The sequence below is a fragment of the Sorex araneus genome, chromosome 2, assembly GCF_027595985.1.
Source record: "Sorex araneus isolate mSorAra2 chromosome 2, mSorAra2.pri, whole genome shotgun sequence".
Taxonomy (NCBI): Eukaryota; Metazoa; Chordata; class Mammalia; order Eulipotyphla; family Soricidae; genus Sorex; species Sorex araneus.
The window spans coordinates 357,819,311-357,831,608 of NC_073303.1; the positions used below are offsets into that span (position 1 = coordinate 357,819,311).

General features: G+C 64.2%; 1 protein-coding gene across 2 annotated transcripts in view; it reads left to right on the plus strand.

Annotated features, from left to right (window-relative positions):
* CTIF (cap binding complex dependent translation initiation factor) overlaps positions 1-4,364 on the plus strand; it is a 220,656-nt gene extending 216,292 nt beyond the window's left edge. For both annotated transcript variants that reach the window (XM_055129445.1, XM_055129446.1), the window contains exon 12: positions 1,604-4,364. In XM_055129445.1, the coding sequence (XP_054985420.1) occupies positions 1,604-1,819 (216 nt within the window). In that variant the 3' untranslated portion in view covers positions 1,820-4,364. The remainder of the gene's footprint in view (positions 1-1,603) is intronic.
* The last annotated feature ends 7,934 nt before the right edge of the window (positions 4,365-12,298 follow it).

Here is a 12,298-nt window from a genome sequence, read left to right on the forward strand (position 1 = left end):
CCCCCCCCCCCCGTGTTGGCCCCGGGCAGGGGCGCGGCTTCCTGTGCCCAAGGCGTGACCCCTGCTCCTGGAAACTGTCTCCCTGGGGTCTTCCTGCCTCTGCCCTCGGGGACAGCAGGGTATGACAGGAGGGGCCTTGTGGCGCGTGTGTTCCAGGCCACGTCAGGGACTCAGCACGCCCGGGCCCCACCTCCAGGGAGGCCCTGGGACAGCCCTGCGTCCACTTGCTGGGCACCGTGGGCACCGTGGACAAGGAGAAAGGCCTGTGTCCTCAGCTCAATTTCAGTACAGTGAGGAAGAGCTTGGCCACACAAGCATACACGCGTGCACACATGGCACACATACATGTATACATGTATGCCCCCACACACATTTACACACCTACATGCTTCTCCTTCACTCACATACATGTTCATGCAACACATACATGTGTATGCATACACTGGCAAACCTTCACCCATGTACACATGCGTGCATCTGCATACATGCGCATACCGCACACACCCCCCCCACATGCTGACAGTACACTCACACCCAGCTGCACACAACACACATGTACCTACCCACACATGTACACATATGCATACACATATACCGGCACACATTCACACACATGCACATGGCACCCACACACATCCATACACATATGCACGTATGTACACATCTGCATACATACATGCATGCCCAGACATATTCACACGTGTGTACCTGACACCCACATACATGGATATATGCCTGAGTGTGCACGCCCACACGGCATGCACACATCCACACACATGCATGCACACATATGCCCACATGCGTGCACACTGCCCAGGTGGTGCCCGCTGACGTATCCGTGCAGTCGGCCCTGGGGCTGGGCAGTGGGGAACTGCCCGGGTCCAGGAAGCCCAGGAGGGAAAGCAGAGCCCTGAGTGGGGGCGGGCCGGGGGTGGGGGCGGGCACTGCTCTAAGCACTGAGGCGCTCTCTGGCCCTGCTGCCAACCCAGCCGAGCACCGCGGCTGACCCTGGCTCTGTGCTGTGACTCGTTCAGTGGCAGGGCCGGAACCTGGGTCTCCCGCGTACACGGCGCACTCGACAGTTCGAGCCGTCTCCCCGGACCCCGGTGAAATCCTACAGGGGGCCACAGAGAGGGGCCCGGGCACGGATCCAGGGTTGGGGGCCTTCTCCCTCCCTCGAGAGCACAGCCGCGTGCAGCCCCTCGGGCGGGCCCTCAGCCCCGGCTCGTGTCTCCTCCTGCCCCTGGCGTCCCACAGCAGGCAGAGGTCACTTCTAGGGCCAGATCAGAGCCCTTTGGAGGGTGGAGTGCTGGTCCGGGAAGGCTTCCTGTAGGAGGCGAAGCCCCAGGCGGGCGAGAGGGAGAAAAGAGCAGGTGTGGGGTCTTTGCCGCCCTGACCCCCCCCCCCCCCGGCGCGGCATCCCGCCCCCTCTCCCCGCTGATGCTGGCCTGTGGAACTGCACCGTAGGCGGTGCCCGCGTATCCTCTCCCGTGGCCAGGCGGCCTGGGCCGGGCCCTCTCAGAGCTCTGTCCCGAGCCCCCGCGGGCGGGGGGTCGCCGGGCACCTCCCCGCGGGGGCCTGACTGGCGCTTCTCTGCCCACAGCTGCAGAGCACCGGCCGGCTGCTGGAGGAGCAGCTGCCCGAGATGATGGCCGAGCTCCTGGCCAGCGCCCGCGACAAGATGCTGTGTCCCTCCGAGTCCATGCTGACCCGCTCGCTGCTGCTGGAGGTCATCGAGCTCCACGCCAACAGCTGGAACCCCCTGACGCCCCCCATCACGCAGTACTACAACAGAACCATCCAGAAACTGACGGCCTGACAGCCCGCGTGGGCAGCAGGGGCCCTGGCGCCCAGGGCCAGATGGACGGGCGGGAGGACCGGGGCGACCCTGGCAGAAGGAAAACAAACAGGAAGGCTGGCGGCAGAGCCAAGGGGGAGGGCCTGGGCCCCCGGAGGAGCCCCCCTCTCTGCACCCCCCCAGCATGCCGGGCTCGCCAGGGCTGCATGTCTGTCTCCGTGGCCCCAGCCCCTCTCAGCCCGCTCCTCTCTCCCCCACTGAGGCTCCCCCGCGCGGCTTTGTGAGAGGGTCTCGTCTCTGACGGCGGGGGGCACCGCCTGGCTCAGAAGGCCCCCGAGGGCCGAGAAGTGGGTCGGAGACGGGCGCGCATTGTTCCCCGGGCCGGCGGCCGCAGTCACCAGCCGGCAGTGGGTGGCGTGGAGCAGATGTCCCAAGGACAAAGGCAGCACGGTCCCCACCAGCCGCCGTAATTGACGGCCTTTGTCCGCCCCAGAGGGGCCGGGCGGGCGTCGGGCGGGGGTCGAGGCCACAGGCTGGCTCCCAGCTCTCCTCCCCGCGTCCCCCCAAGCCTCAGGCACAGGGCAGGAGTCTGCGGTTCCGCTCGCTCCCTCTCGCTCCCTCTCGGCAAAGCCAGATGCTCCGAGGTCTCCTCTGCCCGGGAAAATGGCCCGTGCGCGGCCCAGGGGTCCTGGAACCCGGCCCCTCTGCAAGGCTCCAGCCACAGGCGGCTCGCCAGGAGCCAGACAGGGCCGTTGGCAACCTCCGCCCCCCCCCCCGGGGCCGCACTGGACGCTCCCTGGGCCCGGCCTGCAGCACCTCCCTGGCCGCCGCGGGACCAGCACACCCGGCCCGCACCAGGCCTGGCGGGGAACAGGCCCAGAACCAGGCCGGCAAAGCAACACCAGAGCCTCGGGCAGTGGCTCCCTCTGTGTGTGCGCGGGCACAGACTCACACAGACTCACTCACATGAACTCACACACACACAAGAACTCACACATGCATGTGCGTACACGCATACATACACATGCACACACTCATAAACTCACACACATACTCATACACACACTCACATGCACTCATACACACACATATACATACTCACATAAACTCATACTCGCACACACATACTCATATACTGCTCATATATACACGTAACTGCTCATATATACACGTACACAAACACACACATACACTTGCACACACATATACATATACACACAAACTCACATAAACTCACATACCCGAACTCACGTACACTTGCACACACACACACATACTCACATATTCATATACGCACATACACTCACCACACACTCATTCACGCACGTACACACAAATTCATACATACACACATATTCATATGCACATATACCCACATATATACCTACACACATACACAAACACACTCACACGCAAATTCACACTCACACCTATATACAAACATACACACGCACATACACTCACACACAAACACACACACACAAACACACACACACACCCAGACGGTGTCCTGAGCCCGTGCAGAGGGGAGGGCCCAGGAGAGCTGGGGAGGGGGGTGTGGGCGGCAGGGTGAGGACGCTCAGGCCGGCTCCTGTGTCCAGGGCTGCATGCAGGGCCTTTCAGGAAAGGGACCCTCAAACTGGAGGGCCAGTGGCCACGTGGGGCTCTCGGCTGGGGATGGGGCTGGGGGCCACGTAACCCCTCGTCTGACGTGTGCTGAGGAGGTTGAGTGAGGGTCCGGCTTTGGGTGGTGCCCGTCTCCCAGGCATGGAGCCCCCCTTGGAGGAGCCCCGGGCCCAAACCCAGCACCCGCCTTACTTGCTCCTGGACTGAGGCTGCCTGGGTCCCTGGGGCCTCCTGGGGTCTGGAGAGGAAGGGGGGCTCAGTGTTCCCTGCTGGCCCACCAGCGGCCGTCACCCTCCTGGCCCAGGGCAGGGGCCAGCCAGGTCCCCTGAGAGCCTGTCGGGAGTGAGGCACGGGCCCTGGAGTAGTCGGGGCCCAGAGCAGGGCCCCCCCGCGGCTTCCCCGCTTCCCCCAGCTCCCCTCTGCCCAGGGCAGCCAGCAGGAGGCCCGAGGGCTGAGCCCAGCGGGTGTTGGTCTGTGCAGAGGACCCCGGGGAAGCCCCCGTATTCAGGAGCCCAGCTGCCCTCCAGGGTTAGTGCCTGCTCAGAAACCTTCTCTGCCACCTTCACGTGGTGTGCACGTGCGTGTGTGTGTGTGTGTGTGTGTGCATATTTATGTCTGCGTGTGCATGCCTGAGTGCGTGCGTGTTACATGCGTGTGCATGCAGGTGTCTGTATATGCGTGTGTGCGCCCGTACATCTGAGCTCCTCTGCTGATCAGGAAGCCAGACCAAGAATCGGGCCCCCCTCCCCCCCGGCCGCCCTCTGTGGGCTCCGAGAGGCCGCTCTAGGCGGGGACCCAACACCGTGCGCCCAGGAAGTGAGGGCTGAGGTGGCGGCCCGCCCCCGTGCAGCCCTTCCCTCCCGGACTGTTAGGGTCAATTCCTTGTGGGGACAAGGGAGATATAAATATGTAAACACGTATAAATCTATTTTTAACTACTCGTGGTGTCCGTGGCTGGGGCGAGGGCCGCTCTCCCGATGGCTCTTGCTCAGACGCGCTCCCTGGCCCACGGTGTTTTCCTCCACGCAGGGGGCCACGGCTGCTTCTTTTGCAGACAGGGAAGAAAACGTGGGGGCAGAGTTTTTTGTTTTTTGGGTTTTTTGGGTTTTTTTGCAGGACAGTAAAAGTGTAATAAAATCGGACACTCAGAGGCGGGGAGAGGACTCAGACAGGAGCTGGGGGGCTCACGTGGGACCCCCAGCGCTGCTGGATGCGGAAGACCAAGCCAGGCCGACGTCTGAACGTGCTGGACAGGAGGTGGGCTGGGGGGTCCGCACCTCAGGCCCACGCCCTGCTCGCCTGACGTGGTTCTTGGCGTGGGGGAGGCCAAGTGGACGTTTGTCCAGTCTGGGCCCCGCCGGCCACGGCCCGGGGGCAGCCTTCCCCGCTGCCCACAGCTCCCGCTCACCTGGCACGCCCCGGCTCAGGGCTATGCTGGACCCGAGTGCGGCCACCACAGCCCCGAATGGACTTGTGGCTACCCCGGGGCCAGGTGCCCACCCCGCCCGCCCCCCCATCGCTGGTCCTTCCTTGCCCGTCTGTAAACCTTGTCAGGTTGGGGGTGGGGGGTCGCCCCGACCAGTCATGTAAATGTAAATGTGGGCCTAGTCGGTATTTATTCGAATTTTAATTTTATTTTCTTGAACGGTTTGGGGGGAGTGGAGGGTGGGGGTGGGGGGAGGGAACATGGACCCCTGGTGAGGGGGAAACTGGCCCGTGGTCCTCAGGGAAGAGCCTCTGGGAGCCCAGGTGTGGCCCCTGCCCGCCCAGGGGCCAGCGGGGGGGCTGGCAGCAGAACCCCCCTGGACAGAGCCGGGCCCGGCTTTCCCCCAAAGCTGCCGTGGACCCTGCTCGCCGCCCCTCCTCGGCTGGCTGCTGCTTCCCCCCGGCTGAACCCAGACGACAAGTGGGTTTGAAAAATAAACACCCGAACACAAAGCACCTCGAATCCCTGTTCTTTGTCGGGCCCAGGTCTGTCCCCAGGCTCCGCTGCGGCGGCCGGGGGCGGGGGGCGAGGTGGGCCTGGGCACCCCTGGATGGGGAAAGGGGTGACGGGGAATCGGGCCCCCCAACGTGGGGACGGAGATGTGTGCAAGTGGGGGGAGCGGTCACCCCTTCAGGAAGTGGCCCTCCCCGAAACGCGTGCCTGATTACACCCCGCCTCCCGCCGGGCCCCCCCAGAAGGGTCCCCCGGCACTTGGTGAAGACAAACCTCACGAAGACTGTGCCCTCGCCCTTGCTGTCGCTCCACAACTCGGCAGCAAGTGGCTGTCCAGCCCCTCGGGGCCCTGAGGGGCCCTGGGGGTTGTCTTCCTGGGAGGACACGTCCCTTCCCACGGCACCAGGGACATCGCCTCCTGGTAACGGGGTCCCCCTGGGGATTCCCTCTGGCGAGGACTCGCCAGGCTCCCAACCCCCTGGGCTGCCGACCAGCGCGTCCCCCCACCCCCCGCCCCGGTCACGTGCTCCCAGCCTGCTGGCTGCCTGGCGAGCGCACCAGCTGACCCCCCAGCACGGGGCCAGGGTGGGAACGGCAGCCCTCCTTGCCCGGAGCCAGGGCCGAGGTGGGCGTGTGTGTGTGTGTGTGTGTGTGTGTGTGTGCGCGTGCATGCATGCGTGTGTGCGCGTGCGTGTGTGTATGTGTGTGCGCATGCATGTGTGTGTATGTGTGTGAGCACATGCGTGCGTGTGTGTGCTTGTGTGTATGTGTGCGTGCGTGCATGCGTGTGTGTGCGTGCGCGTGTGTGCATGTGTGTATGTGTGTGCATGTATGTGTGTATGTGTGTGCACGTGCATGTGCATGCATGTGCGCATATGTGTGTGTGTGTGTGTGTGTGTGTGTGTGTGTGTGTGTGTGTGTGTGTGTGGCCACAGGCTGAGGACACGGGTTCGGCTCACCCCCACCTGCAGCCTGGCCATCGTCCGGGCTGGCCCCACACCCCGGGTGGAATGCTGAGGACTTACCGCCCAGCCTCGTGGCCACACAGCTGCCCACACCCATGCGGCAGGTGAGGGCTTCCGATCTGGCCAGGGACCCCACAGCTGGCCTGAGTCTGGGTCAGCCCCTCCTGCAGGTGCCCATCATTCCCCTCCCCCAGCCGCCCTTGCTGGGTCAGGGCTGGAGGGAAAGAAGCTCAGGGCCAGAGGTTTTCAGCAGACACATGGTCAGTCTTCCCAGGGCTGGACGCAACCCCCACAGCCTGGGCCACTCGGGAGGACATCCCGGCTCTGAGGCAGGGAGCCTTGCCCAGCCTCCCTCTCTGGGGACAAGCGAGGTGTCCCTCGGATTAGCCACCCTAGCCCAGGAAGGACCCCCACTGCCCGCCCTCCCGCCCTCCCTGCGTGTGCCCAGTTGAGAAGGCCTTTGACAGAGCCAAGGTAGACGAGATGAGAGCCCTGGAAATAGCCCTGCATTGTGCTTCCCCCTCAAAAATCACTGTATCAGCGGGTAGGGCGTTTGCCTTGCACGCGGCCAACCCGGGTTCGATCCCCGGCATCCCATATGGTCCCCCAAGCACCGCCAGGAGTGATTCCTGAGTGCAAAGCCAGGAGTAACCCCTGAGCAGTGCTGGGTGTGACCCAAAAATAAAAAAAAAAAAATCACTGTATCGCCGTCATCGATTTGCTCGAGCGGGCACCAGTAACGTCTCCATTGTGAGACTTGTTGTTACTGTTTTTGGCATATCGAATATGCCACGAGGAGCTTGCCAGTCTCTGCCGTGGGGGCGAGGTACTTTCGGTAGCTTGCCGGGCTCTCCAAGAGGGGCGGAGGAATCGAACCCGGGTCGGCTGCGTGCAAGGCAAACGCCCAACCCGCTGTGCTATCCCTCCAGCCCCTCCCCCACCTCAAAATACAAAGTTTTATTAAAGTACTTGACAGGGCAATTTCCCTTTTAAAAGTTTTTTATCTACATGCTTTGGGGAGCACACCCAGCCATGCTCGGGGCAGTGGGGGGTGCCCCGGCTCTGACTCACTTGGCCTGCAAGCTGCCCCCGGCCCCAGCTGTGCTGTTTAGAAGGTGATCGTGCAGCCACGCATGGTGGCAGCTTTGAAGGCTTTGCAGACCTTGGTTTTGGTGCTCTGGGCTCGGCCACTCTAGGGGCCACCACGGGGAGGGAAGGAGGGAGGGAGGGAGGGAGGGAGGGAGGGGGCGGCTGGACGCAGACACGACTGCCCGCTCCCTAAAGCTGAGGGTCAGTATGTGCAGTAAGCCCCCCCACGGCCACGCCCCGGCAGAGCCCGCCCACCCAAGAGGCTCCGAGGGTCCCTGTGGTGGCGTGGGGTGCAGGGGAGGAAACCCCAGGTCCCTTTCCCTGACGTTTGGAAAGGTGGGGAGGCTGGACCCGGAAAATCCCTTTCTCCTCCACACCCCCCCCACAAACTGAGAATCTGTCCTCCAATTAACAGGGAACAAAACCTGAGCCCACCCTCGCAGGGAAGGCATTTACATGGCCGAGGGGGGTGGGGGGTGGGGAGGAGCACCCCAGAGAAGCTGTGTCCCGAGGGGCCGGGCGGGCGCTGACCCTGCTCCCCCACCTGGGGTCAGCTCTGGGGTCTTGCTGCACGAACACAGGCTCGGAGGGGAGAGCCAGGCCTGGCCGCCGTGCTGGGGTGAGGGGCGGGGCCCTGCGGGCAGAGGAGAAGCCCCACACCCACCCTGCAAGACCGCCGGGCTGGGAGGGGGGCAGTGTGCATAGACTCCCCCCACCCCCTGCCGGCTGCTCCCCACCAGGGGACCCAGAGACAAGTCTCCCTTAGCAGGCTGACTGGGCGCCAAGGGAGCGGGCAGGGAACCGTGCAGGAGAGACCAGCGGGGGGGCAGATGGGAGGCCCCGCGCTTGAGCAGGACTTGCTGGGTCCTGGTCAGTGTCCAGGGCCACCACCCACCCCCAACTCCCGGAGCGGGCACACCCGCGCCCCTTCCCTTCACACTAATCTCCTTCGTGGCTGTCCTGGGTGGACGGGTCTTCGAGGCGCTGGGCAGGCCAGCAAGAGCTCTCACTGTGCTGCGTCCCTGGCCCCATAACTGACCTCTCTGCAGGGGTGAGACACACCACACCCCAGCCCCTTTGGGGGAAGGGGTTCGGGCACACCCAGCGGCACCCAGGAGCTCCTGGCTCAGGGCCTCTTCCTGCCGTTGCTCCTTGTTCCAGGGACCATGAGGTTCTGGGAACCAGCCTGGAGCCCCCACATGCGGAGCACGTGCTCCGGCCCTTTGAACGTCTCCCCAGCCCTCCTTTGAAAGAAACACTGGGAGGGGCAGATTCCTGAAAACCCCGAAGGTGGCCCCCGGAGGTGGCAGGCAGGCTTTGCCTAGGGGAGCCCCACGTTTGATTCCTGGCATCGGATGCTCCCCCAGCACCCCTGAGCACTGTCAGGTGTGGTCCCCAAACAGACAACACGAAACACCCGGGTTCTTTCTACAGGGGCCGGCCCCAGCCCTGGACACTGGCGCCTGCCTGCTGAGACCCCCCGTCTTCGGACAGGTGGATGCCTGGCCAGGCTGCACAGCGGCTTCCTGGGGAGCCGAGGGCCCTCCGGTCTGCTCTTCACTCGAGGCGCGGCACGGCACTGTCCCTCGGTCTCTGCGCTCGTGCGACACTGGCCCAGCGTTCCCTAGCGGACCCCCTGCCACGCCCGGAGACCTGCTTGTCACCCAGGGTCTGCCGCCATGCGTGTCCGTGCTATGGTCTCAGGCTAGGCCGCAGCTTCACACACACACACACACATACACACACACACACACACACACACACACACATATGCATGGAATACCCTGGGGCCCGCGGGAAGCCCCACAGCCCCCTGGGTGAGGAGTGTGTCTCTAGCAGCTTCTCAGACCATGTGTCCTGCGGGGGGTGGGAGGCATCTTTAGCACCGCGTCACCTGCTGGGAACCCGATTCTTGCTCCCTGTGTGCCCCCCAGAGCCCCCGAGAGGGTGGACCCCAAAGATCAGGAAGTGGCTGCATCTGGGAGGAATGCTGGGCCCTCAGAACCTCCTGCCCGGGCGGGGCGGATGCTCGTCTTCCGGGGAGGGAAGGGGCGCCTGAAGGCTTGGTGGGGCACAGCCTGGGCCCGACAGGGGGCAGAGGAACCCGCCACCCACCTGCAGGGGTGCCTGGTGGCAAGGCCAGGCCAGGGGGTGGGCCCGGGGCCCGGGGATACACTCCCAAAGGCCTCCAGTCAACCAGCAGGCTTGTGTTTGGGTCTGGGAGGATGGTGCTGGGGGCCGTGGGTGCTCACCCTGCAGTGCTCTTCAGTCTCCCTGCTCATAAGCCCTGGGAGGAAGCGACAGAGCGGGACTGAGCATCATCCTTGTGGCTGGTTTGCTTTGGGCTCAGATCCTACTCCTGGCTCTGCCTTCAGGGATCACTCCTGGCAGGACTCGGGGGGAGAGGGGGGCTCTGGGGGGGCCTAGAATCGAACCCAAGTCGGCTGTGTGCAAAGCAAGTGCTGGACCTCCTGTACTGCCCTTCCAGCCCCTGACCGTCATCGTGTTCATAGTTGCCCTGCCCGCCCCCGGCCCCTGCTGCTATTTCCCAGGAAGCATCAACAAACCCCCCCAAACCTAGTTTTCTCCAGGGAGCACCCAGGAACTCGAGGGGGTTCACATGCGTAGGTGGAAGCCACAGCGATGGGGACCGACGGTCGGACCCCGTGCGGGGTGCAGCTGCGCAGGGAAGGCCCATTCTCAGGAAGGACCAACATCCTGGCAGGCAGCGCCTGGCCCGGGGCCTGCCTGGGGCCGGTAGCTCCAGCTTTGGGTCCCTGCAAGAGGGCTGGGGGCCCCTCCGGCCTGCTCGCAGGGCAGGGGAGCTCAGGTCTGGGGGCGCCAGGCAGCTCGCAGGAGACGGGGCCTTGGGGGGAGGCAGAGTGGAGCCGGGGCAGCTGGGGAGCTGGGGGGTGCAGGGGAGGGCAGGCTGGGGGGCCCTTCCCCAGCTGGGTGGGCCGTGGCCCCGGGCCGGCTGGAGCCTCGGAGCTCCCCTGCTGCAGCCGCTCGGCCAGCTGGGGCCCTCCTTGGCGGCTCTCCTGGGCTGCCGGATCGATGCTGCCGGCTCCCTTTTTGCTGGGGATATCAATTTAGCGGGTTCCCGGGATGGCTGTGTTTTAACCTCTCACCCCGGTCTAGACTCTGTCGGCCGTCGGCTCCCGCTGTCCCCGGGCCAGGAGGAGAGGGAGGGTCCCGGGTCTCTCGGGCAGGCTCTGGAGCCAGAGAATTTCCAGGAACAGATGCCGGGATGTGCCGGCGGCTGGGCGGCCCCGCCAACCTGCCTCCCTCCAAACCGGCCGAGTGAATTATTAAAGATGCAATTTCCTTTCATCTTTCCAGTAAAATGGCTCCCTGTGCCCTGATCCGCTGCCTTCCTGTCACTGGCTGGGCAGGGACCCTCAGCATATCCCCCCTCTCCCCTCCCTGGGTCTCCGTCCTGCTCGGAGGCTGAGAGAGGTGAGCCCTCCCGGAAAGGGTCCAGCAGGGCCGGAGATGCAGAGCGGCCGGGGCACTGGCCTTGCGGGCCACCAACCTGGGTTCGATTGCTGGCACTGCACAGGGTCCCCCGAGCACCGTCAGGAGGAGTGACCCCTAAGCACCGAGCCAGGAGTAAGCCTTGAGCACAGCTGAGGAGGGTTCTCCTCCTCCCCACCTCTTTACCCTTCCCAAAAGGGTCCAAAGCCCAGGCACCCGGAAGGCAGACCCCTCCTGGCCCAGCCTGTGGGAACCTGTTGCTCTTTTTCCTTTTTGGCTTCTTGGGTCACACCCAGAAATTCAAGAATTACTCCTGGCTCGGGGGACCCTCTGGGATGCGGGGATTGAACCCAGGTCAGCCAAGTGCACGACAAACGCCCTCCCCGCTGGACTATCGCTCGGGTCCCAGAACCTGCTGTTTCTTGGTTGCCAGGAGAGGCTCTCAGAGAGGGCCAGCGGGTGGTCAGGGGCAGCACAGCACGTGGCAGAGCCGGGAAACCCTGCCCCTGTCTCCTGTCTCCCTGAGGGGCTCTGCCCTGCAGGGTCCCAGCATTCTCCCTGGGGAGGCACGACCTTCCCCCCCGACACACACACACACCCTGCTCGGGACAGGAAGACAAGTGTTGCCCACTGGCCCTTCGGACTGGGCAGGTACCGTGGGTCTCCCCGGGGCTGGACAGACTCTGCTGTGAACTAACCAGCTGGCTGCCCCACCACCTGTGTGAGGTCAGGCGACGCCTCCTGGCAGCATTTCCAGTCTCGGCTTTGTAGGAGTCTCAGCAGGCCTCCTGGCCAGAGCCAGCTAGGTCTGAGTCCCCCAAAGCGCCTTCTGCTCCAGCCCCCTCTCCCGGGTCGTCCCAGGAGAGATCCAGGAGCATCTACCTCCTCTTTCGCTCCGAGAAATGACGCCCGGGGGCCGGAGAGATCGTCCAGCAGGGAGGGCGTTCGCCTTGCCCACTCGGGTCCCATCCCCGGCATCCCACAGGGACCCCCGAGCACCACCAGGAGTGACTCCTGAGTGCAGAGCCAGGAGCAAGCCCTGAGCATCACTGGGTGTGACCCAAAAGGGAAAAGGAAAAAAAGAAAGATAACACCTAGGCCCGGAGTGCTAGCACAGATGCTCGGGCACTTGCCGTGTACGCAGCCCACCCCTGTCCAACCCTCAGCCCCACACAGGGCTCCCCGCTGCCCAGTCAGGAGTAAGCCCGGCAGTACCTGGGAGGGAGCTTCAGCGGGTACCTGGGCATCCGTGCTCTGTGCCCAGGGCGCCAGGTGACCTCAGGGTCTCAGCCTCAAGGGCCAAGTGTCTCAGGACAGGCTAAGGGATGCCAGAGGGAGGGAGTGGGGGATGCCGGGGTAGGGGGCCAGGGTGAAAAAGGAAACGGTGCCCTGGACAGAGACAGAAGC